This window comes from Bubalus bubalis, chromosome 15 (genome assembly GCF_019923935.1).
Source record: "Bubalus bubalis isolate 160015118507 breed Murrah chromosome 15, NDDB_SH_1, whole genome shotgun sequence".
NCBI lineage: Eukaryota > Metazoa > Chordata > Mammalia > Artiodactyla > Bovidae > Bubalus > Bubalus bubalis.
The window spans coordinates 80,113,282-80,138,282 of record NC_059171.1 but is presented as its reverse complement, the minus strand read 5'-3'; the positions used below and the strand labels follow the sequence as shown (position 1 = coordinate 80,138,282).

At 65.5% G+C, this 25,001-nt stretch overlaps 1 protein-coding gene across 7 annotated transcripts in view; it reads right to left on the bottom strand.

The window, feature by feature from the left end:
• ADGRB1 (adhesion G protein-coupled receptor B1) overlaps positions 1 to 21,815 on the bottom strand; it is a 76,922-nt gene extending 55,107 nt beyond the window's left edge. For 2 of the 7 annotated variants that reach the window (XM_044928900.2, XM_044928903.2), the window contains exons 1-2: positions 21,640 to 21,807; positions 8,469 to 9,451 (exon numbers count right to left, since the gene is read on the bottom strand). In XM_044928900.2, the coding sequence (XP_044784835.1) occupies positions 8,469 to 9,237 (769 nt within the window). In that variant the 5' untranslated portion in view covers positions 9,238 to 9,451; positions 21,640 to 21,807. Of the gene's footprint in view, positions 1 to 8,468; positions 9,452 to 21,639 lie in introns of all 7 variants that reach the window. The other 5 variants (XM_044928904.2, XM_044928902.2, XM_044928898.2 and 2 more) reach the window with 5 other exon arrangements.
• Positions 21,816 to 25,001: the final 3,186 nt, after the last annotated feature.

The window sequence follows — 25,001 nt, the reverse complement described above, 5'->3', positions numbered from 1 at the left end:
TGGTGCTGCCACCCCATTTGTCCCCAGGAACTTCAGGGCCCCTTGCTCCCAGAACAGCAGGGTCAGGGCAGACCCAGCAAGGGCATGCGCAGGTCGCCAAGCACCTACTGTGGGCTGGGTGCCCTGCACGCAGCCCCTGACACAGCCCCCAGGAATGGGGCAAGGAGATGGCACTGCCAAGGCCCAGCACTGGGAGTTACCCTGGAGCTGGGCCACTGCCCCACCTGGGGTGGGAGCAGGGGAGCCAGGCTGGCCAAGGGCAAGTCACACCTGGCCTGACAGGAGGGCCCCTGTGGCCTCTCAGAGCCTGGCTTCTCTGGGGAGACGTGGGGTGAGAAGGCAGACTGTGCAGATCCCTAAGGTGGGTGCTGGAGCTGAAAGACGGGGTTCACATGGGGGCCCCACCACCCACTGCCCTGGGATGGACAGGTCCACCCCACCCTGCCCTCATGCCCTCCACCTGAGGATGAGGGTGCTTCTTCCCAAGTCTGCCGCCTGTGATGGCAAGCAGCAAGAAACGATGGGGAGACCACAGGCGTGGGGTCTCAGTCGATGTTAGAAAATCCCACTTTGTGTGTGTGTCTTTTGGCACACTGCCCAGCATATGGGCTCTTAGTTCCCAGACCAGGGATCTGAACCGAGCCAAGGCAGTGAAAGAGTCGAGTCCTAACCACCGGCCCTCCAGGAAATTCCTCCAGTGAGCCTGCTTTGATGCGCAGCAAGTTGGGCGTCCAGGTGCTGGGTTCTGTGGAGGGCCACGCGAAACGTGTCAGCTGTGCTGTGCCTGTGCAGGAAACTGACCAGCAGGGGGCGCTGGAAGCAAATGAATGGCAGGCGGGGAGTGGGCCCAAGTCCCCCAATTCAGAAGGCAAGGCTCATTCACCCTCCAGCCCCCAAGCCATCAAGGATCCTTCTCTGCCTTCACAGAGCCCCCCCTTCCCAAGCATCCCACCTCCCCTGGAGCCCAGAGAGGCAGAGCCTCAAGGGCACACAGAAGTCAGGCCTGTTCTCAGACCTGCCCTGCAGTTGGGACACGCAGGTGGGTGGGGCAGGTGGGCAGGCCAACGCACCCCGACAGGGGAGCAGCAGGAGGGGCCGGCTCTGACCTTAATTGTGTGGTCTGTGGGTGGACATGGGCCCTGCTCTCCCCCTCCCGCACATGCAGTGCAGAGGGGTCCGGGGAGGACTTTGCCAGGGCTGCAGAGTAGAGGCCGGGCTGAGCTTTGCAGGGACCTGGTTCCAGGGGGTCAAGGGCCCTGGTTCCGAGCCCCTCCTGGGCCTGGGCTTGATGCCCTGTGCTCCCACAAGGGCCTCTCTGCCCCCATTGTCCACGTGAGAAGTCTGAGACTGCCCTAGTGACAGAATGCTTGGGCTCCCCTAGTCAGGAGGGGCTGAGTAGGTCATTGGACCTGGGCCCCCACCCTTCAAGGCCCGGTGCTCCCCCAAGGCTGGCCCTCAGGAGGCATCCTGGGCAGCAGAGTCCTGTCTTCCCCACTTCCTGTCCCCCCTCCCTGCTTGGCACCGGATGCCTCAGGAACCTTGAGTCCCAGCCCAGGAACCAGGTGTGGACCCACTTACAGCAGAGGAAACCGAGGCTCAGAGAGGGGTGGTCCAGACAGTCGGGAGCTGGTGAGGCTCCCCCCACCCCACCCCACAGGACGATCTGCCCTGGAGTTGAGGAGGCAAGCAGGCCTGAGCCTCACCAGGCAGGGGGCTCCAGGGTCCCCAGGGCTGGGTGGGAGCCCGAAGCATGGAGGCTGCTACACAGATATGATGTGGTTTTCCACTGCAACTGCCTGTGTCCCAGGGGTTCGGGCTGTGTGGCCAGCAGACCAGGGCACAGGGGAGTGGGTGGGGGGCCCCAGGACAGCCCTCTGTGCATACTGCCCGTGAGTGGCTCTGAGGGTGTGACGGGCTGAGGCTGCCCAGACGCGGGGCCTCACTGCCACCACTTGAGGCGCCTTCCCTCGGGGTGGTGGTCGGCAGGAGCCCCACAGCCACGCCCATTTGATAGCAACGGGAGCCGGGACCAGGCCCCCGATCAGATTCCAAGCACTGCCCCTGTGGCCGTGTGGCCGTCAGACGAAGCAGGCTGCCAGCAGCACTCTAGGCCCCTGGCCTGGGGCTCCGTCTCACCGGCTGAGCCCCTGTCCTGTCACGCTGACACGGAGGAACAGGGAGGCTGGAGTCAGGGGCTGGCCTGGCCGCAGGGACACGGCGGGCCTGTCCTGCTTGTCCCCCCTTGCTGCCCCAGCCCAGCCCCCGTGTGGAAGCCTGAGTGACGTGGAAGCTGGCAGTGGGTGGGAGAGAGAGGGTGTCCAAGCCAGGCTAATCGGAGGATGCCACTTGGTTCCCATGGCAACTGCTGCAGAGCTCAGTCTTTCAGGATAGACTCAGGTTAGGCCTCAGCTGCCAAAACACCCACTATTTCAGGGCTGGTTACCTTGGTGACCCAGGTGGTGGGGACGTGGTGGGGGGAGGGGAAGGAGAGGAAGGGTCATATCAGGAGAGGCCAGGCAGGGGGTCCAGTGGCTCAGAGGACAGACTGCCCCCCGGGCCCAGCCCTGACTCTGCTCACATGCTGGTTCCCGATCCTGATCACACACGGCCTTGATCCTCATCACAGAGTGACTTCTGATCCTCGACACAGGATCGCTGTCGCACACCGAGCCCTGACCGCCGATGCACGCTCGGTTAATGGCAGCTGCTGCTTTGTTATCGTTTTTATCGTGTGTCGTCACACGTGGCTGACACCTGATCCACGTTCACCAGGCAAGCACACCCACGGCCAGGGAGTCCCCCAGGCAGGTCTCCTGGGGCCCGCAGAGCTGGGCACAGAGGAGCTCAGCCCACCCTTTGCTGGGTGACCATGGGGCTCTTGGGCTGGGTGGGCTTTGAGGGGGCAGCAGAAGAGTGGGCAAAGCTGGGGGGTGGGCTGCCCCTCCAGGCCCGGAAAGAAGCCGCCATTCTTCCCAGGCTCAATGCCCCCTCTGTCTGGAAGCCTCATTTCCATCTCATTAAGGGATGAATAGAGCCAATTAATGGCCGCCAGGCAGCCTTGGCCACCCATGAGAGTGGACACACGGCGAGGGGGCTCCGGGCCTCCTTCCCACCCCAGCACCCCCGTCTGGAGGCTGTGGTCGCCCCGGTACCGGGGTCCCTGTGCCCCAGTGGGCTGCGGCGGGGCACTCAGGGAGGCCCTCTTCCCCCTGGGCCTCCCCGCCTCCTGGGTCCCCTTTGGAGGAGGCAGTCTGCACTTCCTGTCTCGTCCAGCAGAGGTCTCCCCAGTCCAGCAGGTCAGGCTGCGCCTCCTGTTCCCGCCCCGCCCCTAACCGTCAGGCTGGGGTCCCTACGCAACCACAGCTCAGTCCAGCCCCTGTGAGGACCGCAGCCCCCAGAGTCAAGGCCTGTCCTGCGGCATGCAGGTTCTTCCTCTGAACCCTTTGCATGGATGTGCAAATGAAGGCCACAGGGGATGGGCAGCTCTGCCCCCACCCAAACCACAGCCCCGCTCTGGCTCTATGAGTCCAGACTTGGTGCATCCTTTACCAAGGCCTGCAGCTTCCACTGTCAGGGCCAGAGCGACCAGCACACCGTCCAGCTGCAGGAGGCACTGTGGGATCTCAGGATGGGGCTGAGAACCACGGCCACTGCCCACAGGCCACTTGCCAGAGGAGGTGGACAAGGAGAGTTCCTCCATGCATGATAGAGGCGCCGGACCCTACAGGCAGGTACTGTCCCATTCCCATTTCACAGAAGGAAACTAAGGCTCGGCAAGTCAGTGATAGGACCCCGTCTGCAGGGTTAGTCCGGCAGGCGCCCCCTGTCCTAAGAAGGGTGCCAAGGCCTGGGTCCTGCTAGCTTTGCGCTTCAATGTTGGATGACCTGGGCAGGTCTCTTCCCCTCCCGGAGCTTTGGCTATACAACTCACAGCCCTTCCCTGCTTTGGGGGGAAGCGAGACCCCAGCACAGCCACAGCTCCCAGCCTCCCAGCTGCAGGGCTGTGTGGGAACGCCACTCTGGGCGGCCCCCCGTGTGCTCTTATGGGCTCCACGGGGTCACGTCTTCCTCTGTCCGCCTACAATGCCTGGAGGTTGTCTGCCTGGAGCTGGAAACCTTGTTTTCCAGGTTTTCTAAGTTGGCCTTTGCGCAAAAGAACAGCTCCCTGGGCTGGGATGAAAACTGTCCTGGCAGGGAGGCCCTGACCTTTCCTGCTCCTGTCCCCCCCCGTCCCCCTAACACATTCCTGGTCACCCCTAAACTCCAGAGACACACCCTTCCCCCTCGAGTACCTCCTCCTATCAGAGCCTCTCTGATAGCCTCTCTGATAGCCTCTCTCCACAAACTGCAGCCCCTAGAGAGGGTAGCTGTGCGGCATTGAGGGTGGGAATTACTCCAAAGCCCATGGGGTGTCAGGGCAGGGGCACCCCGGCTGAGAGTGGACGGGCCTGGAGGCACCGGGGCACTCAGCCTGGGGTAGGTCACGGCCCTAGGCCCAGCATCCCTGCCTTACACACGCTGGGGATGTCACACACTCAGGCTCCAGCCCAGCCCCACCCCACCCATGCAGGCGCTTGGGGGAGGCACACATGTGCACACGCAGGGTCATGAGCACACAGGGACACACACATGCACAGGGACATGCATGCACACACACAGGAACACACGCACACACAGGACACACACACAGGGACACATACACACAGGGACCCACACACATCCACAGGGACACACACACACTGGCCCCCAGCCCCCAGGATGCTGCTTTTTCATTATCTTACATGTCGCTTCTGCAATAAAATTCTTTAATTAAAACATGAATATTTAAAGCAATCCTTGAGAGAAATGGCCCCATCTCACCAGAGGCAGAAAAACGCAGAGAGACTCTGGAGGGGGCGGGAGCGGGCAGGCTGTGCAGAGGGGCAGCCGGTCGGGGGTAGGGAGCGGTGCTCTGGCCCAAGGAAGGCTTGCCAGTCGGACGCATGGCATGGCCATGTGGCGATTGGACAGGCCGGGCAGGGGCAGGGCTGAAAGTGGGCCACGGGCTGGCCTGGGCCGCCTGCTCGCTCTGGGCATCGCACGGCCCCCTTGAGCCGGGACGGAGGACATGCCTGTTCCAGCCTCCCCTGCTCGGGGTGGGGGGCGCAGCTCCGGGGCACAGGCTCCGCAGCACGATATGGGGTCCGGCTCAGCTGTGTGTCTTCTGAATGACTGCTAGACCTCTCTGGCCCGTGGGCCACCTCGCCCCTACACACACACACACACACACACACACACACACACACAGACCCTCTCACCTGAGCTCTTGCAGGAGAAGCCCCAGGTGGCCAAGAGCTGCTCTGCTCCGGGTCTCCCCTTCCAAGCTGTGTGAGCCTGCCCGCAGCCTGGACGCCTCTGTGCCTCCCCCCACTCAACACGCGTTTATCAAGGGCCTGCTGCCGCCAGGGGCTGGGCCACAGCAGGGCGTCCCCAGTGAGCAGGGCCAACTCCCCTGCCCCACGATGTGGACATCCTGGCAGGGACAGAGTCAGGACACGGGAAATTCTCTGGTGTTCACGGGCGATTCCATGTGGGAAGAGAGGGATAGAGAGTGAGGGGACAGTGGGCCCGGTGCCTGCTGCCACCTGCCATCTGGACAGCCCCTGAGCAAGGGGGCATGTGGGGAGGGTGATCCGGGCCAGGGAGCACCCCAGGCAGAGGCCCTGGGCCGGGAGGCGGGTCCTCGCTGGGAGCCACCTAGGCGGCTGGGAAGAGTGAACTGGTTAAGATGCCGTGGTGTAACCTGCTGACGCCACGTGTACTCCCAAGGCCTCAGAAGCATCAGGGCCTTCGGAGTCCAGGCACGGGCACGGGGTCTGCGCCGCCCCTGGGTGGGGGTGACCACCTCCTGTTCCTGCCGCCCTGTCCTGCTCCTCACTTCCTGGTGGCAACCCCAGCCCGCATGCCCTCCAAACTGTCTTCCACGAGGCAGTCGGCCCTGCCACGGAGCCTTGACTTGAGCTTTGTCAAGACTTGCACAGAGCCAACCTAAACACACACACACGTGAGCACGTGCGTGCACAGTGAATTCAAGTACATACCAGTGTACACGTGTACATGCTCACACACACGCATGCACAAACACAATGCACACAGATACCTGATGCGCTGTACACCAGCATGCACACGTGTACACGCCAACCACACAAACATGCAAATACTCACACGTGTGTGTGTGAGTGTGTGCACACACACATACTGGCAGTGCCTGTGTGAACACACACATACATGCCCCCCCACACACACTTGTACACATGGATGCATGAACACACACATGTTCACATAACGCACTGAACACACATGCGTACATAACACTGTGCACATATGCTCACGTAACACACTACACACACGTGCACGTAGATGTATGTGTGCAAGCATGTGCACACGTGTGTGCACACACACACACCGGCCCACCTCCCTCCAGCACCACGTGCAACCATTCCCCTTCTCAGAATCCCTGCTCAAGTCCAGAGTCCCCACATAGCCCTCCTCCTCGTCTAACCTGTCTCTGCCCGCCAAGCCCTCCAGATCCCCTGCCTAATAATGAACATACATATTGACATTTCATCACTGATGTTGCTTTTGCTTAGAAACACTTTCACCCCAGTTCTTCTTTCCTCCTTCATGACAATCAAGGAAAGAAGATGTTTTACTCTCTCCATTTTAAAGACAAGGAGCCTGAAGGGATTGGCCCGGGGACACAGAAAGTGCAGGGCAGGCTGGGATTAACGTGAACCTGACCCTGTGGTCCCTCTCAAATGACATTCCCGCTGGATGGCCTATGGGCCTCTCATAGTCGGGTCCCACTCTGACCTCCGGATCTTCCTCCCTACCACTTCCCCACCTCAACTGAGGTCCTCACGCCCAGCCAGAAACCTGGGCATGGTCCAGCGATCAATCTCCTTCCTCCACTCCCACATCCTTGGCATCAGCAAGTCCATCAGCTGCTCACCCCATTCCCCAGGCGCTCCCCCTTCCTCCCGGCCAGGCCAGCATCAGCTCCCTCCCGGATTTCTGCTCTGAGCCAGACACCGCATCGACAGTCCCCGCCCTGTGCCCCCTCTGCTTAAAGCCCCCACGGCCCTTCAGCTCTCAAGAGGAGGCAAACCCCACCCGGGAGGCCTGGCCACATTTGCACCCAACTGCGCACCTGGGCCTGCTCCCTCCAGCACCAAAGTCAAGCCCCACGAGCTCACAGCTCATCACAGCGGCCCCGCCTCCTTGACCTTGTCCCGCAAGCTCTATGCGGCTCCAGCTAGACCAGGTTATCTCCCTGGCACGGTCACTGCCCTGGGATGCTGGCAGAGGCCAGCTCTTGTGCTGTGGCCTCCAGCGTGGGCCAAGCTCCAGGGCCATCAGGCCTGAGGCGACTGGACAGTCCCTCAAAGCAGGCAACACCTTGCTGGTGAGGACACTGAGGTTCAGGGGGCAGGTGACCACTGGGCAGTGGCCGAGCAACATGTTCGGCCAGGCCACCACCCTGCCCAGCCCTCCTGCACCCACTGGCCTCCCAAAGCCGCTGCCCCTTCTCTGCTCCATCCTCCTCCACTCGGAGGACCACCCCCACCACCATGCTGCGGGGCTACCCATGCCAAGGTCACAGCACCCTCCATCTGGTCCAGCCCGAAGACCAGCCCTCGCACCCCATCGCTGGGGACCCTGACCCAACTGATGGAAGGTGGGGGTTTCCCGACAGCTTCCTGGACACTGCGCCCCCCACCCCTGGGGGCTCTGTCCGCCCCCTCCCTCTTCTCCTCTCGAGCTACGCTCACCGCTTCATGGAGGTTTCTAATCTGGTCTCCACAGCCCAGGGGCCATGAATAGAACCATGTTCCAGGAGAGCTGATTCCCTTTGAAACCCCCCACGTAGCTGCTCTCATGCCTTGAAAGACGTTTTTCTGAAGAGTCCATCAGTCTCACTGGCTTGGGAGAGGCCAAGAGCCCCGAGCACGTCACCCGGCCCCACGGGGACCCACCCGCATGGACGCCCAGCCCAGCCTGGCTCCCGAGCGCCCGGCACACTATTTGGTCTCCACCTGCACAGATGGTGAAGAGCTGTCTCCTGTCACCCTCACCCTGGGGTCCCACGGGGGGCTCCCCTCCATGCGCATTCGGGGTCTCCCTCCTGCCCCGCCCCCATGGAGCTCTGCTCCCCATCCCACCCCGCTGATGGTACCAGCCCCGCCCCATGCTGGTGCCTGTCTCACCAAGGACCCCAAGCTTGCTAAGAAGGTGGGACCAGCAGAGCACACGCCCACCCTCACCTCTGCACTGCCCTGCCTCTGATCCCCACAGGGCTCACCTGCACCTCTCCCAGAATTCCAAACAGTGTGCCCTGGGACCAAGTGACCCCTGACCTCCAGGGGACCAGCAGTGCCCCCCGGCCCCGCCCCCTGCGCTGTGTCATGGAGGCCTTGCCGCTCACTCACCTGGAGTGCCGTCGCCGCCCCGGTCCTGGGTCAGGCTGGTGAGGCAGTTCTCGGGGCCCCCAGCCACGCCGTCCCTCAGGCAGACGTCCCCGCGGGGGGCCAGGGAGCCAGAGGCAGGGTCGCCGGTGTCCCCGCCCAGGCAGGCGCAGGGGGTCTGCATGATGCCGCAGGGGTGCGAGCTGCGGCTGCCGGCCAGACAGGCGTCCAGCCAGCGGCACAGCATCTGGCAGGCGGCCCGGCTGGGGTTGCGGTTGCCGACCACCAGGTATTCCACGGAGAAGTCGTCGCTGGGCCCGGGGGGCCCGTCCCGGGTCCCCAGGGTGTTGTCTTGGGGTGGCCGCAGGCGCTGCATCTGCAGAAACTGCTTGCTGGCCTGCAGGAAGGCCAAGGGCGCCGAGGGGTCGCAGAGCCTCAGCACCTCGTCGAAGCTCTCCACGCCCAGGTAGGTGCGCGTGGACTCCAGGAAGGAGTCGAACTGGTAGGTGCGGACGCGGGCGGGGCCGCTGCAGGCGGGCGACTTGGCCACCTTCATGTAGAGCGTGTAGCGGCGCGGGTCCGGGTTGCGCAGGGTCCAGGAGCAGCGCGAGGCGTTGGCCGGGAACACCGCGGCTGCCGAGAAGTAGCCGAAGAACTTGCCCTGGACCAGCGTGGCGCAGGGCTCAGCCCCGGGCCCTGCGGCCGTGCCCGCGGCCGTGCCCACCTGGCGCCCCAGCAGCAGCAGCAGCCCAAGGATCCAGAGGGCACCCGGGCCGGCGGCCTGTCCCCTCATCCTAGCTCGCGGGGCCGCCGGGGTTCCGCGGGCTGGGCAGGCAGGCGCGGGCCAGGCCTGGACATGCCAGGGTCCGGCGGCGAGCGGGGTTGGGCCGGGCTGGGGGTGCCGGGGCTCTGGACGGGGGGGCAGAGGTGGCTTCCGGGCACTGGGGGGGCAGTGGCGGCTCCTATGGCCCAGCAGCCTGGCACCTGCCCATGGCCTCAAGCAGCAGCTGGAAGAGAAAGAGCAGAGTGCAGGGTTGAGCCCCTGGGGAGGGCACACTGAGGGCAGTGCCCACCCCGGGCTCCGAGCCTCCAACATGGGCTCTGGCCCCGCATTCAGTCACCTGTTCTGCCCGCCTGCCAGTGTGTCCGCCTGCAGGGGCAGAGAGCCAGGGGCGGGTCACTTCCTCCCCAAGCAAGCCTGGGCGGGAAGTGGTGGGCAGCCCTGGCCAGGGCCGCCGGCCCAGGGGCCTTGGCTGTGCCCGTTCAGCTGGGAAGCCTGGTGAGGCTCCAGGGGCTCTGGGCCTGCCCACTGGTCCCATCACAGCCAATGGAGCCATCCTGCCGCTGGGCCTCTGGGCCTCTCAGACCACACCCCTCCCGCTCATCTTTCAGGAAGGATCTGAAAACCCAACCAGAGGAGAAGCAGGGTGGAGGGCAGAGGTCAGAGGTCACCCCCGGCCTCCTGCAGCCCCGCCTCTCTGAGCCTTGCCCTGGTGGGTGCGGAGTCCTCACCTCTGCATGAATGACTGGCTCTGTGGGGGACAAGGGTGGGGTCAGACCCCGGTCTGGCTTTGCTGACATCCATCTGCCCTGTTTCTGGCACATACCGCTCAGCCTCCCGCCTGCATTCCTGCCAGGGATCCGCCCTCTCCCCTTCCGTGGAGTCACCTGCAGCCCCCAGGACCAGGCCTCGGCCCACGCTGACCCCTGCCTGTCCCCCCAGCCAGGCGGGCGCTGTCCCCCTCCATGTCACATGAGGAAACCGAGGCTCAGATGGGGTCACAGTGAAGGGGCCACACTTGAACCCCCAGGCTGCTCCAAACTCCTGGCCCTGGGGTCCCCTGACCTGCGGAGGAGTGGGCCTGGCCGTGTACCACCCACTCACTGCGGGGGGTGGGGACAGGACGTCGCAGGTCAGCGGGGACGCAGCAGAGCCTGGGCTCAGAGGCCAGCACCGCCCCTCCTGACCCGCCTGCATGTGGACCTGGAGAGCTCCTTTAGCCTGCAAACCTCACCTCCCCGAAGCCCCTGCTGGGGGTTGTCCCCCATGGCAGCTGGGCGGGTGGGTGCAGGAAGAGCTGCAGCAGCCCCCCGAGCCCCCTGGCCTGGGGCGGCCCCTTCACTCTGCTGACCGCGCACACACCAGCCGCTTCATGCTGCCAGGCCCAGCTGGCCAGTGGCACAAGGTCGGCCACCGCTCTGCAGTCCCCTCCTGCTGTCCTTCCCCACAGGCTGTGGAGGCAGGGCAGGGAGCGGGGCATGGGCGGCCTCGGGCTCTGCGCCAGCTGAGCCAGGGTGGCTGGGCGTGGGCGGCCCCCCTCATGGCTGTGTGGATGTGGCCACACCCTTACCCCCAGCCTCAGTTTCCCCATCTGTACAGGGGGGTGCAGCCTCACTCTCCCAGCATAAGGGAAGCACTGGACCCATGGATTTACCCAGAGATGGGGCAGGAGGGGACCCCAGTGGGGAGAGGAGCCGGGAGGGGGCTCCAGAGCACCAGGGATGGCCCTTGGGGGCTCTTTAGTGGCAAACGCTGGGGAGGGAACTTGCAAACTCTTTGTGCTGGCCCTTTGGGGAGAACTGGGCAGACTTCCCTTGGCCCCTGCCTCCAGGAAGCCCCTGATCCTGCCACACCTCCAGGCCATCCTGGGCCAGCCTTGGGCCTAGCACCGCAGAGCCCCATAGCCCATGTTCGGGGACTGAGGCTGGGGCCAGGGTACTACAGCCAATCCCAGAGCTGGGAGGCTGCCTGCAGGGTGGCCGTGGGATTCGAGACCTCACATGAGCCCCTGCCCCAGCGGCAGCACCCCCTCCCCTGGCCCTAGGCTGGGAACTAATGTGGCTGCCAGCCCCCCAGCTCTGATGCCCAGGAGAGTCCCTGGTGAATGTCAGCAGAGCCCAGCAGAGACCCTCATCAGTCTGGTGCCTCCTCCAACAGCCCCCCGACCCCACCACTCAACAGCCAACTCAGCCTGTCCCATCCCCCTGGACCCCGGGTCAAGGCCACCCCAAAACCGCACACCTGCCCCTAGAGGGTCCTGCTTGGGCCCTGCCCACCCTCCCCCCCACCCCATCCCTGCTTCTGGGAGCCCACTCCCAGCCCTCCCATCTGGAAAGTGGATACAGCCTGGAGCAGACACTCTGCTTGCATGCTGGGGGTGAGGGGCTGGCGAGGCACGGCCACCTCCCCAACCTTGTGGCCGTACAGGCCTGGACGGGGCATCAGCCTGGCCCCACGTGGCGGGACGCAAGGGAGGACCTCCTCTGCCACACACAGCTCTCCACAACCTGGAGGATCTCTGTGCAGAGGGGCATGTGGGGGCCACAGAAGAGCCACCTGGGTGGGAGTCTGTGGGTGCTGGATGCCTGAGCCAGGGTCTGGGCCCGGGTCTGCTGGACAAAGCCCCTGCCCCCTGAGAGGCAGGGCACGGCCCTGGGTCAGGCAGACTGCCCTAGACCTGCCCGTGCAGGGGCTCGTGGGAGCCGGCCGGCCCTCATCCAAACCGGCTCACTTGAATCCGGTCAGCCTGTGCGGGGAGCAAGGCCACCCCCGTGCCCTGCACAGTGGGCAAGAGGAGCAGTGAGGGTCACAATCAGGGCAGGGCCCTGTTCAGAACTGCCCCCCTGAAGTGTGGCGACATGAGAAGCTGGGCCGAGGGCAGGAAGGAAGCGGGACAGGTGCTGGGGCCACAGGAGGGAGTGGCCCCGGGCCCAGTGGGCAGGAGAGGAGGGCACCTTCTAGCCTGCATCCTGGGGATGTGGGAGGTGCCAATGGGCGCAGGTAAGGGGAGGTCAGGTTACCCCCAAGACTGAGGCTCCGGTGTGAGCCTTCAAGAGGCTCCTGGGGCTAACAGATGGCCTGGCAGAGCCCTCCGTGGGGTTTTCACACAGGGTCCCACAGCGAGGGGTCGCTGGGGCCACCAGAGGGCCAGGAGTTCTCCAGAACTCGAGGGCTCCATGCCCTGGGTCTTGGGGACAGCTCTGCTGGCCAGAAGGCGATCCCAGCTCTGAGCCCGAGCCCCTGAGTGGCCTGGTCCGGCCTCTTTTGGCTGGACTCGGGGCAGAGCTGGGCAGGAGGCCCAGGCCACCAGCACGGACGGCCCCTGAGCCTGCCAGCGGCCACTCACCTGCACCTGCCCAGTCCCTGCCCTCTGCCCCGCCCCCGACAGGCCCACAGGTGCTTTCCAACAGCAGGGCCCCTCTGCCCCTATTCCCTGCCTGCCTGAGAGCTCCAACAAGGCCTTGGATAAACGGCTCAGAGGCCGCTCGGGCTGGGGCACACCAGTGTCAGGCCCCAGGTGACATAGCAGGGTGGAGGCCAGCCAGTCAAACCCATCCCAGGCTGGGAAATCACAGCTGAGAGGGGGTGGGGCCCACGAGGGAGCCCCTGACCCCGCCTGGCACCCTGGGGTAGTGTCCCCTAGGGGCAATGCTGGCAAGGTCCTGGGATCAACAGGGGTGGCCCCTGATCTTCACTGAGGGGTTCCTCTGACGGGGTTGGGGGCACAGGTCCGGAGAGATGGGAGGAGATGGGCAGGGGGCAGTCAGAGGACAAACAGGGCCTCAGAGATGATCAGACCCTCACCTTAAGCAAGTGGGTGATGGGCGGTGGGGACCCTCGCTGAGCTGGGGGAACAGATGTGTACGAGTATCTGTGTGTGCATGTGTGTGTTCTGTGTGCACACACGTGTGTGCAAGGCGTCTGCACATGTGGGCACCTATAGCATGCTTGCACGAGGCTGACGGCAGGAGGAGGCCTCAGTGTGTGCTATGGGATGTGTGGGTCAGTGACCCGGGAGGGGCCAGCCTGGAGGGGGAGCCCCAGGGAGCCCAGGGCAGGGCCTCAGAGGAGGGCCGGGCCAGGGAGGGCGGCTCCACACCCCTCCCTTCAGGTAACCTCGCGGTGGCTCATCTGAGCCGGCCCATGCGCCCACCCCCAGCCACACCCAGAGCCTGGGCCTGCCCTCCGGGTCAGACTCCACAAGCCCACCAACCAAAGGTGAGGGTGGTAGGGGCGCCTGGCCTCAGTGCCGGGCTCCGGCGTGGTCGCCGGCCCCTCCTCTCAGAAGTCCTCACGGGTGGCTGTCTCTCGGAGGCTGCAGGCCTCTGTCTGGTCCGTGGGTTCACATATCCCGACTGGGGTCACTGTGGCATCCAGCACGCTTTGCCCGTCCTGGGTTCCAGTGATCAGTGGGCACTCGAGCCCCCTCAGGTCCCCGCCTCCCCAACCTGCCTGCGGCCAGGAAGCCTGCCGAGTGCCCGGTCCCAGCACTTTGGCCAGCCTCTGCCCCGAGCCTTCTGTGTGGCCTCTCGGAGCCTGCAGGGCAGCCTCTGGGTGAGGGATGGGGGACCCCAGAGAGCCAGGTGAGGGAGGAGGAGCTGGAGTCATGGTGATGAGAGAGGGCTGACCACACACCGGGCCGGGTCTCGGGTCTCAGGGGACCCCCGCGAGGCAGGAACAGTGTCAGCCCCCCATCACAGCTGGAGGGGTCACCAATCCGCTCAGGGGTGCCCCATCCACCTCCCACCATGTCTCAGATGCATCCGCGCCCAGGTGGACTGTCCAGCCCCTGCCTGCCATCAGAAACCAGGGTGCCCCAGGTTCCCTGCCCACAGGGGCGCGGCTCGATGCTGGCCCATCAGGCTCCGGGATTCTCCAGCCGCACCTCCATCCTTGGGCCCCCCGCTCCCCTCCTGGCCCTGCCGTCCCCTCCCCACCCACCCCAGGCCACCAATGGCATCCCCAGACACCAGCCACAAAGGCTCTCTGTTGTCCCGGCCAGCCCCCTGAACAGTGCCCGCCTGTGTCCTGGAGAAGGCTGCCCTGGGGGAGGGGCGGGTGGGCAGCCGCGGCACGGACGGCGGCCCGCGGGCTGGCGGGTGGGCAGGGCTGCGAGAGGCCACCTAAGGGCGCCTGACCACCCCGCCCTCCCCCCGTGGGGTGCCCAGGGCCCCCACAGGTCCCTCCTGGGCCATGGCAGTTCAGGCAGCTAGTTTCCCAGAGGCACAGGCAGCCCCGCTGGGCAACCCCGGTCACAGACCCCAGACAGCCTGCCCGAGCGATCTCAGGGGTGTGGGGCCACAGGGAGGGGCTGGGAGCCGGGGCAGGCCTCCGTTTACAAGCAGAACCGGGGGTAGTCTGCTAGGAGACCCTGGCCCCCAGCCCCACGACCACCATCTGCCCCCACTCCTAGCCCATGTGTGGCCAGCCAGCTTCCTGAGCACCCCAGCCGACTTGTGGGGCATCCCAGGCCTGCCCCGAGGGGGCCTGGCAGTGTCGTCCTCCCAGCAGAGAGGGGAAGCAGACTCGGAAGGGTCCCCAGGTCCAGGGGCGGGGGTGCCGGGGCGGGGCTGGGCTGCCAGTGGGGAGGCTCCCTCCCCTGCCCGCCAGCCTGGGCACCGGGGCCTCCAGGGGAATCTGGCCGGGAGCCAGGCAGAGCCGCCCCGGAGGAAAGAGAAAGGCGGCCCGGCCGGAAGGTCCAGTGCTGGGGGCAGAGAGAGGAGCCTTGTCCTGGGCTGGCTCTGCTCCAGGCTGCCCCGTCCAGACCCGCACTCTCATCACGCCTCTCTTTCCCAAGAGCCTGTCACCCAAGCCACTTGCAGGCCTTGAAGACACCCCGCGATCCGTGCTCTGGGCCTGTGCTCACACCCGCCCGCTCTGAGCAACTCTGCCCCACCCCCACCCCCCACCAGGCAGATACGTGCGGTCCTTCAGGTCACGGGCCTTTGGGTCACAGGCAGGGTGGCTGCCCTGGAAAGTGTTACCTGAGCCTGCGGGGCCTCCCGAGAACAGACGTGCCCTTGCGAGCTCCCACCACGTCCTGCGACCAGGGCACACGCACACGCACACACAGTGCTCTTGTGTTGCACAGACACACTCTGCGGAGTCCCGGGCGGGGACAGTGAGAGCATCAGCCCCTTCAGCTGGGCGTCCCTCGGGGGCAGGGAGCTCTCCCGAGGAGGGGAGGCTCTCGAGATTCTGGCTGCGACCTATGTCCCTGCCTCTCCTCTCCGCGTCCCCCTGCTTGGTACCGAGAGGAAGCCCATGCTTCCCGAGGGAGACACAGCGTCCTCGCCCGCTCAGCTGCTAGCCACGGGTGACGCTCCACCCACGCCCCATGCCAGGGTCTGTTCCCGGAATTCTCAGCAAGAGGGGCTCATCCAAGGTCAGCGGTCCAAGGTCACACGAGGAGGGGGTGGGGATGGTGGCAAGATCGGAAGAGGAGGTCAGGAAGGGCCCTTGTGGCCGGGCCGATGACGCGGAGGTCCCAGGGGTGTCCCAGGGGTGTCAGGGTGTCCCTGACAGCATGGGGTGGTGGGAGGGGCGAGAACAGAGGAAGGGGTGCTTAACCTGGACATGCTTCAGGGAGCCCAGGTCTCGGGGCTCCCGACACCCCCGCCCCGCCCCATGGCACCAGCGGCTGCATCAGGACATGCTGTCTGAGAGGAGCCTGAGCACCTGGTGCTTAGAGGCACCAAGGTTCCCGGCACCACAGACACCTTCTTCCCCATCTCCAGGAGGGCTGAGGGGAGGAATGGTGGCAGAGTGTGGGCCGGGCCCAGCACCACCACCAGCTGCACCCTAAGAGCTAGGGCTGGGTGGACAGAGAGGGGGACAAGCTGACCTGTGGCCCAGGGCGAGCTCTGGGGAGGAGGCTGACCCCGAAACCAGGGCTGGGCCAAGCCGGAGGGACATGTGCCCTTGTGGGTTGCACAGGGACTGGTGGGACCCGGAGGGTCGGGGCTTGGGCTGGGGGCAGGGACAGCGCTCTCTACGTTCTGACCTCACTGGCATCCGCCTGGACAAGTGGGCTGGCAGCCCCGACTGCCCAGGGCAGCGCCTACACTGCCTGTCCAAACTCCGCAGGCCAGGCGGCAGGGAGGCTCCGCCAGCCCTGGCCACCAGCTCCAGGGGGTGGGCGCCCCACCATCACCCCCTGACCCCACTGACTTGGCCAGGCCACCTGGGCCACGCATGGAGCTCCGAGGCCCCTGCCTGCCAGCTCCTCAGGTCCTCTGCCTCTCCTCCCACCTTGGGGACCCCTCAGCCGAGTCTCAGCTGAGAGTCAGCACCCCAAAACCAGCCACCCCGTGAGGGACGGGGGCAACCTGGCCCTCATCTTGCCATCCATCACAGCCTCTGAGGCCCTGGAAACCTCCTGCCCTGGAGGCCTCTCTGGTCCTGCAGTCACCCGGTCACTCAGCAGGGACCAGTCCGTACCCCCACCCACAAGTGAGCCCTGGAGGATGCACACAGACCCCACGGGCAGGGACCTGCTGGAGAGTCAAAGGCGAGGGTGGGGGTGCTGCGGGGGATGGGGAGGTGAGGGGTAGGAGGCGTGGGGGCAACAGTGGGAGTGAGGGTTGGGGATGAGACGGCCAAGGGGTGAGCCAGGGCCTCCTGCCGCAGGCAGACGGATTCCATTGTCTAAAGCACTTTATGCTTGTAAAGGCACAGAACATTCTGGAAGGATAACAGGGACACCTTAACAGGAGGACCTGGGGTCTAGGGCGAGGAGACTCCCTCTGCACTCTAGCCCTTTAGGGCTGCTCCCATTGCTTGTCACCTTCCAGGTGCATGCGTCAGGAAGGTCTAACTCTTTGCAACCCCATGGATGGTAGCCCTCCAGGCTCCTCTGTCCAGGGGATGCTCCAGGTAAGAATATTGGGAGTGGGTTGCCATGTCCTCTTTCAGGGGATCTCCCCGACCGAGATCGAACCCACGCCTCTTATGTCTCTTGCACTGGCAGGCAGGTTCTTTACCACTAGTGTCCCCTGGGAAGCCCAAGTAGAAATGAATTAATAAGAAAAAGCGGAGGGAATGGTGGCTGCAGGCAGGAAGGAGCCCCGACTCCCACCACCCTGTGAGCCAGGGGGACACTGGGTACAGGGAAGGCTCCGGATGCTCCGGTAGAAAGGAATCCGAACCCAGGGATCCAAACTCCTCTGTGGCAGCGGCCACGGCCAAGGGTCCCGGGTCTCCTGCCGCGTCTCGCCCTGCAGAGGAGGCCTCATGCCTCAGTACTCTGCCACTGAGGCCCAGGCTGGGAATCAGTGGGAAGCTCTTCCCCTCTTGGGCCTTGCTTTCCCAACAACGTAGAGCAGGAAGAGGGGTTCCTCCAGCACCCTCTGCCCGGTATCCTCAGAGAAATGCCACAGCCCCAGACATGAATGTCCACCATGGGGCCCAGCTTCCAGGGCAGTGCACACTCGTATTTGTGTTGTGGGTCTGTTTGTGGTACACACTGAAGGGAGGCTTGGGTGGTATCGGGATGACAAGAGGAGCCTGGAGTCCAGTGTGCTTGTGGGCAGAGGCTGCCCCCCAGGAGCACCTACCATCTCCTTGGCCATTGGGGCAGGTCACAACCTCAGTCTAGGACCAACCCCCTCCCCTGCCATAGTCTCCACTATTCCCAAGACACAGCCCAAGGCCTGCAGGGTTCTGGGTTCTGGCTCCCTTCCCTCTGGAGCCCCAGTCCTGCTGTTCATCTCTCCAGCTCCTGCACACGAGCTGCCTATGCTTCACACCTGCCACAGGGCCTTTGCATGGCTGCTCTGGTGTGAGACCATCCTCACCACTTCCACTGCTCTTCTCCTGATTTAGCTGCCATTCCCCATAGAGGGCTCTCGGAGACCCCTACCTCTGGCCTCCTGCAGGCTGCTGTCTTCCATGCCAGAGCCCATTCACTGAACTGAGCAGGGTCTCTTCCCTGCCTTATTCCCACTAGCCTTCACATGGCAGGGCACGCCCTCTGCCTTGCCCAAGCTGCACTCCCAGTGCACACGTGTCCACGTGGGCACCTGTATTTTCACTACATGTGTGCAGGCTATACACAAGGGTATCCAGGCTATACGTCTACCCAGAAATCCCTGCTCAGACCGGTAGCACGGCCGCAGCCACGCGGGCTGGAGGCCAGAGAGTTCCAGAGGACAGTGGGCCAGAGTGGGTCAGTCGGGATGCACGAGGCTAACCAACCCTCCGGGTTTAGGTTTGAGGGGGCCACCGCTTGCACGCCGCCACAGGACCTGCCGCAGGTAAAACGTGGTTAGAGTCAATCCTGCCATCCCGGGCGCGCATTGACACAGATCTGCTCCGCGCACGCACACACGTGTGGCAGTCTGCGTGCCTGCCCACACAAGCCGCCAGCTTGCCGGCCGGACACGCACGTGCAAGCGTGGCACACAGGTACCCAAACGCGCTTCTCACTCCCGTGCACCGGGCACGCGGGCACGGGGAGTGCGGGGAGGCGGCTGACTGCACTCGGGCCCTGACGAGGGAGCCTAGGGCCCGCCGAGAGGCGGGGGCGGCCGGGCTGCGGGGATGGGGCGGGCGCCCGGGCCGCGGACGAGACGGAAGGGGCGGGCAGGCGGCCGGTGGCGCGGGCGCCCTCTCTCGGCCGCTCGGGGCAGCGCGCCGCCCTCCGCCGCCGCCACCGCAGCCCGGCGCCCGCCGCCCCGGCCGGAGCTGGAGGCGTCCCCGGGGGGCGGACTCGCCCTCAGGACCCGCTCCGGAGGCGGGCCCGGGCCAGGCGGGCCGGCCAGGGGGCGAGGATGCCGAGGGAGGTTGCCCGTACCCCGCCGCTCGTCCGGCCCCGCCGAGGCCGCCTCCTGCCCGGCCCCGAGGCCGCGCGTCCGCAGGCGCCCAGCTGCCTCCGGACACGGCCGGCCGGGACGCTGCGGGCCCAGCCCGCTGCGGGCCCAGCGCATCGAATGTCCGGGAGAGCGCCGAGGGCCTGGGCCGGAAGGGCCCCCAGAGCCTCCCCCTCGCCCCCATTTCACGGACGCGGCCACCGAGGCCGGAGAGGGGCCTGAGCCTGCGGGCGAGGCAGGGCCCCCCAACTTGGCTGCGTCCCCTGCCGACCCTGGGTCCCGAGCAGAGTGGCGTGATGCCGAGGGCGGCGAATCCCCTTTCCTGCCCCCGCGCAGGAGCGCGGCGGGGACAAGCTCCATTCCCCGGGATCGGAGGCGGCAAACTCCGCGCTCGAGCCTCCGCGCCGCGCCCGCCGGCGGAGCCGCGCGCCGCCCTGGCGCATTCCCGCTGGCCTCGCTCTCGGCCTCCCGCCGCCCGGGTTCCGGGACTCCCAGGCCGGCCCCCCGCCCCCCAGATCCAGGCGCAACAAGTCTGAAAGCAGCGCCGAGCAAGAGCGAGCGAACGAGCCCAGAGGAAGGGCGCGCGGGGCTGGGCGCTCCGGGATCCCGGAACGCGCAACGTTCGCCTCCGGGGACGCGGCGCGGGCGGCGGGCGGTCCGGACTGATCGGCGGGCGGCCCCCACCCCTTGAGTGGTCCTGACACTGCGCGGGCGGGGGCGCGCCCGGGAGCCCCCACCCCCTCCTTCGTCTGCTTGACCTTGCTGGGGTCCTCAAAGCCGGACCCGGCCGCACCCGTGCGTCCGGACGCAGAGTTTCGCGGCCACCTGCGGGGGCGAGGGTGGTACTCCTCTCCCTCGACCTCCCTCCCTGCCTCGGCGGCGGCGAGGGTCGCCGAGGAATAGAAGGCTGCAGACTCTAGGAGACGCTATGGCCGCCTCCTCAGACCCCAAATACACGGTATTCCACCTTCGGATATGAAAAGAGACCCCGGCCTCCCGTTCGCCCCCATCCCGCCCGCGCGGCCGCTGCTCGGAGGGGGCGTGTGTTTGTGTCTGTGCGGGAAGGCGCTGGGGGTCCCCTTAGGTCCCGAGGGTGGGTTGGGAGCGCAGATTTCCCAGCCCCCTTCCCAACACGTTTGCCAATTGGCTGCTTGGGGAGGGGGGTGCGCGCCCCCTGCCCACCCACACACCGGCACACATTTCAACTCCTCGGGAGTAGCTGCTAAGGAATTCTCGGCCCTGACCGGGGGGAATGAAAGGGACGTAACGGGAGCGCGCGGAGGGAAAGGGCGCTGAAGCAGGGGTGGGTTAGGACTTGTCCGGGTCCATCCTGGCTCCCTGCACGCCAAGAAACTTGGAAGCGAAAATAAAAGTGGGGAGGGTAAGGTGCCCAGAGGGCCGGGGCCAGGGTGCCAGAACGGGCGCTCCCTCTGAGCTGCCTGGGAAGTGACCCAGCGGGAGCCGCCGCACCCGGCAGCGGTCCACGGGCTCGGAGCCGCATCCTCTGACAAGCCTTCCCGGCCACCAAGCTTCGCGGCGATTTTCAGCTCCGCCGTGCCCTCCCGAAGCAGGCCCGAGGCGCGCTGTGCCCTGCCCAGGGGGCCGCGGAGACTAGCGGGAGAGGGCAGCCGGCCGGGCCCAGAGCCCCAACCTGCCCGGGAGGGGGCGGGGGCCAGGCTAGTTCCTCGAGGCAGCTGCGCGGCGGCCGACGAGGACCGGCGGCCTCGGCCCGCTGGGAATGGGGATCGAGAAGTGCCCGGCGCCCGGCCTCGCCGCTTCGCGCGTAGAGGGCGCAGGGCCGACCCAAAGTTCGGATCCGCTTATCCGCGCGGCCTGTCCGAGCGAGTGGAAAAGATTAGAATGGAACGAGTCAGGGCGTTCGTGTGTGTGTGTGTGTGTGTGTGTGTAGGGGGCCGGACGGTGCTAGGGTAGCCCTCTGACCATCTGGGGGCAAGAGCACCTCCAGGGAGTGTCCGCCGCCGGTGCCGCGTCTACCGGAGGCTGCGAGGGAGAGCCTGTGCGTGCGGGGAGGACATCTCGGGCCCCTACAGGGGTTTAGGGGCTCTGGGTGTGATGAGGGGAAGGGGGACACACCGGGGTGTCTCTCCTGAACCTACCTGGGTCAGTGTGTGGCTGCGGGGCACCTCTGGGGCTCCCGAGACCCCTGCCAGCGCCCGTGTGGGTCGGGGACACAAGGGGAACGCCTTCCCCAGCCGGCCCTGGCTCTGTGCATGTGACGGGGAGGGCTGTCTTCCTCAGCCTGGCCTGCCACCCCGGCCAGGCTGCGGGTGTGTGGACTCGGGGGAGCCGAGCAGCGCCGAGGAACCTCTCCCACGTCCAGGTCGCCCCCTCCTCAACCCGCCCGGTGCGGGCGCGCGGAGACCTGCCAGATTCCGTCGCCGCCGCCGGAGGAGGCAGGGGGCGGGGGCGGCGGGGGGGGGGGGGGGCGTCCGAGCTCGGAGCGCCAACCTCGGAGCTACGAAGCCCCAAACGGCGAAGTTAGGAAGTCCGGGCGTCCGCCCCTCCCCCGACCCCCCTCCCACCCTCGCTGCGCCCCCTCTCGCCGCGCCCCCAGTCCCCAGCCCCCCGCCAGAGCCTTCCTTACCTTCCCCGGCAGCAGCGGCCCCGCTGGCGAAGACTTGATCGGGCGAGTTGCAAATCCCCAGGAGCGCCCCGCGTCGCCGGCGGCCGAGCCGGGCGCCCGACCGGAGCGGGGGCTCCTCCTGCCGCCGCCACCCCCGGCCCGCTCCAGGCCTAGCTGGGACGCCCCCGGGAGCACACTCGCCGGCGCGCGCAGGCCCCCTCCCTTCCCCCCGCCTGCCGGCGCCCCCCGGACGCCCGGGAGGTCCGGATGCCCGGGCTGCGGGCGATGCGGGGCGCGCGGGCCCGGGCCGGGCCAGAACGCGGCGCGGCCGCCTGTGCTCCTGGCTCGCCGGCTCCACGCTCGTTCCGCCGGGGCCGCCGCCAACGCCGCGCCCGCCGCTCCCTCTCCGGCCGCCGCCGCCGCCGCTCGGCTCCTCTCTCCTGGCCCGCTCCTCTCGCCTTTTTTCCCCTTCCTGAGGGGGGGGCGAGCCGAGCCGAGCCGGGGGCGGGGCGGCGCGGGGAAGGGGAGGAGGAGGCCGAGGACGGCGAGAAGGAGGAGGAGAGAGGCGGGCTCCTTCCCCCACCGGGCTGCCGGCGCTCCCCAATCTCTCGCTCTGAAACTGGATCCCGAATCGGGAGCCAGAGACTGCATTACGGATTACATCAGGCTTTCTAGAGCTTCCAGATCACACATGAGAGGGGAGCGCGAGCGGGGGGCGGGGTGGGGGGGAGGGGAGAGGTGGTGGGGCGGGGTGGGGGGTACGGATGAACGCACACACGCGCGCACCGGGGGAAGCCCGGCGCCCGCCCCATACAGCAGCAACACCAGGAGTTGGGTCTCAGCTCTCTGCCTCTCCCGGGAGCCGAGGAGTGGCTGCCGCGGGCCGACTGGGCGAGTGGACTGACGGGTGGGTGGATGGACAGGCAGGGCAGATGGATGGAGGGAAGGAAGTTGTACGGGGTTGTGCCCCGACAGGGCGCAGAGGTGCCAGAGAGGACGGGCTGGGTGGAAGGGCGGATGAGGTAAGTGGGCTTCGGTCGAGGAGGTGCGGGAGGGGATGCGTGGAAGGACAGATGCCTAGAGAGATGGGCGATGTGGTGGATGGAAGGATGGAGGGTGGGTGGATGGATGGATGGAAGAACCAGGTGGAAGAAGACGGGCAGGAGAGGTGGCGGCATAACTGGGCGGATGGCACCTGAGTGGAGGGCGGAAGAGATGGCTGGGCCATGCAGTTGCAAGGAAGGTGCGTGGATAGGTGCAGGAGGGGAGATGGGATGAGGGAAGCGCAGAAGACAGAAGCCGAAGAACAGACCCAGGCCTGTGTCCGTGAGGCTCAGAGGTTGGCGGACACGGGGAGGCCCAGCTTGAACGGCTCAGGTTGGGTTTGTCCAGTCTTTCCTCAGGGGGTTCTGTTCTGAGAGGCACTGAGGGAGGGGCCCGAGAGAAGAGCCCGGAGGGTTAGAAGCACCACTTTCCCCGAGGGGCGTCCTCAGTCGTTTTGCCCACATTCATGTCCTCCACACACCCTCCTTTGACTTGGTGACAGTGGGAGCATCCCAGTCCCATACGCAGGCTTTGTTTGTCCATAAACTGGGGGAGATGCCCCTTTAGCTGCTTCATCTCTCATCTTAAAGTGACCATAGTCCCCCTTCTTCTGAGGCCTTTGGCCAGATACCCATAGGGGGCCTCCCTAAAATGAAACACAGCATCTTGGAGAAAGGACCTCAGGGAGATAACTTCAGAGTCCTTCTCTACTAGGACGTTTATGCCTCCCAGCCCCTTGCTTCTTTTTCATAACTTGCGGTCCACTCTGAATGCAAAATCCTCGTTGAGTCTTCCTGAATATGGAATAGTATACACATTTCTCATCTTAGCCAGCCACCAATGCCTTTGCGGCCCAAGCCCAACATCTGGTCCAACTGTCGGCTTTTTTTAGCTTCTTCCCAGAAGGCTCCGTCAGGGTGTCATCACTGCCACCACCAACCATTAATTCACAGTCACTGCCACCATTCTCAGCCTGAACATTAGCTTGTAGCCCCTCACGGTTCTCCCCATGGCCATCACCGTAACCCCCAAGCAGGACTCTATAGCGCCATCACCGGCCACGGCACGTGGCTCACCTCATCAGGGGCAGCTCCGTGCAGACCAGTCCCTCTGGGAAGGGCAGCCTGTGGACTGAGCCTCTATCGGGGGCATCCTGAAGGGCTGGTCGGAAGAGCTAGGGAGACACGGTCCCCAAGGCAATCGGAGGGCAGAGGAGGCCCCTTTCCCAGTCCACCCCCAGGGCAGCTGTATCTCTCCCCCTTCATCCCCGGGGAGAGGACCTTCTCCCCAGAGTCTTTGAACTGAGGGAGGAGGCAGAGGCGGTGCATCTGGGGGGCTACGGCTCCCACCCTTCCCGGCCCAGACCCTCAGGGCCTCAGCCTTTGCTTCCCTCTCCTTTCTGCACTAGCAGCCTGTGGCCACCAGGGGGCCTTTGCTATTAGGCCATGGATCGCGCCAAGGGTGCCTGCAGCTCTGAGTCAGGATTTCAGCTGCCGCTTTGCCACAGCCCTCCTTGCACCCATGGAGGAGGATAGCAGCCATCTCACACTCCTCTGCTTTGGGACCCCCGCCGGGGGTTCCCAGGGCAAGGTTGGGGTCCCCTCCACTCAGGCCATCTGGTGCGAAGTGGTGTCCCCTGAGACGGGACTTCTCAGCGGAGCCCTGCTTACCCCTCCTCGCCTCCCTCCACTCTTTGTCCTTTCTAGAAAAGGGTCTCCTCACCCCAGTTCCTGATCCAGACCCCAGACAGTTCCCCTCCTGGAGGCAGAGAGGCCGTCCGCCCCCTGCTCCTCAAGGAGGGAGCAGAGTCAACAAGGCCCTGGGATCGCTGCACAGGGAATTCTACCCACTCCCCAGGCCCATACCCAGCTGAAGTCCTGAAACAGAGTTGCATTGGCCCCACTGGGGCTTCAGCAGCCATGGGAACCGTGACAGAAGGGGGTGAAGGTTTCTTGCAGCCCAAACATCCCAGGATTCTACACTTCTGAGCCAAGGGCCACTGTTCCTGAAATTTGCTCCCAGTTTACCTCCAGCATTCTCCACCAAAGCTTGTACAATCCCGATGGCTCACACTGACATGGAGGGTGGGGCCACAGCTTGTAGAAGTCCAAGGTGGCCTCAGCACAGGAGGTTGAAACTGATGGACCCATGCTAGGCCAACCCTATCCAGCCGGCACCAAGTCCTGGAACCTCTTCACTCGGCCCCAGAGGGAGCATGATATTAAACTTCATGGCCATAAACCGATCCCTGACCACAGCCATCGACTCACTGACCACTGACCCTATTCACACAATGAGCCCTGTAACTGGTCCCACTCTGAGCCCTGACCCTGATCCCA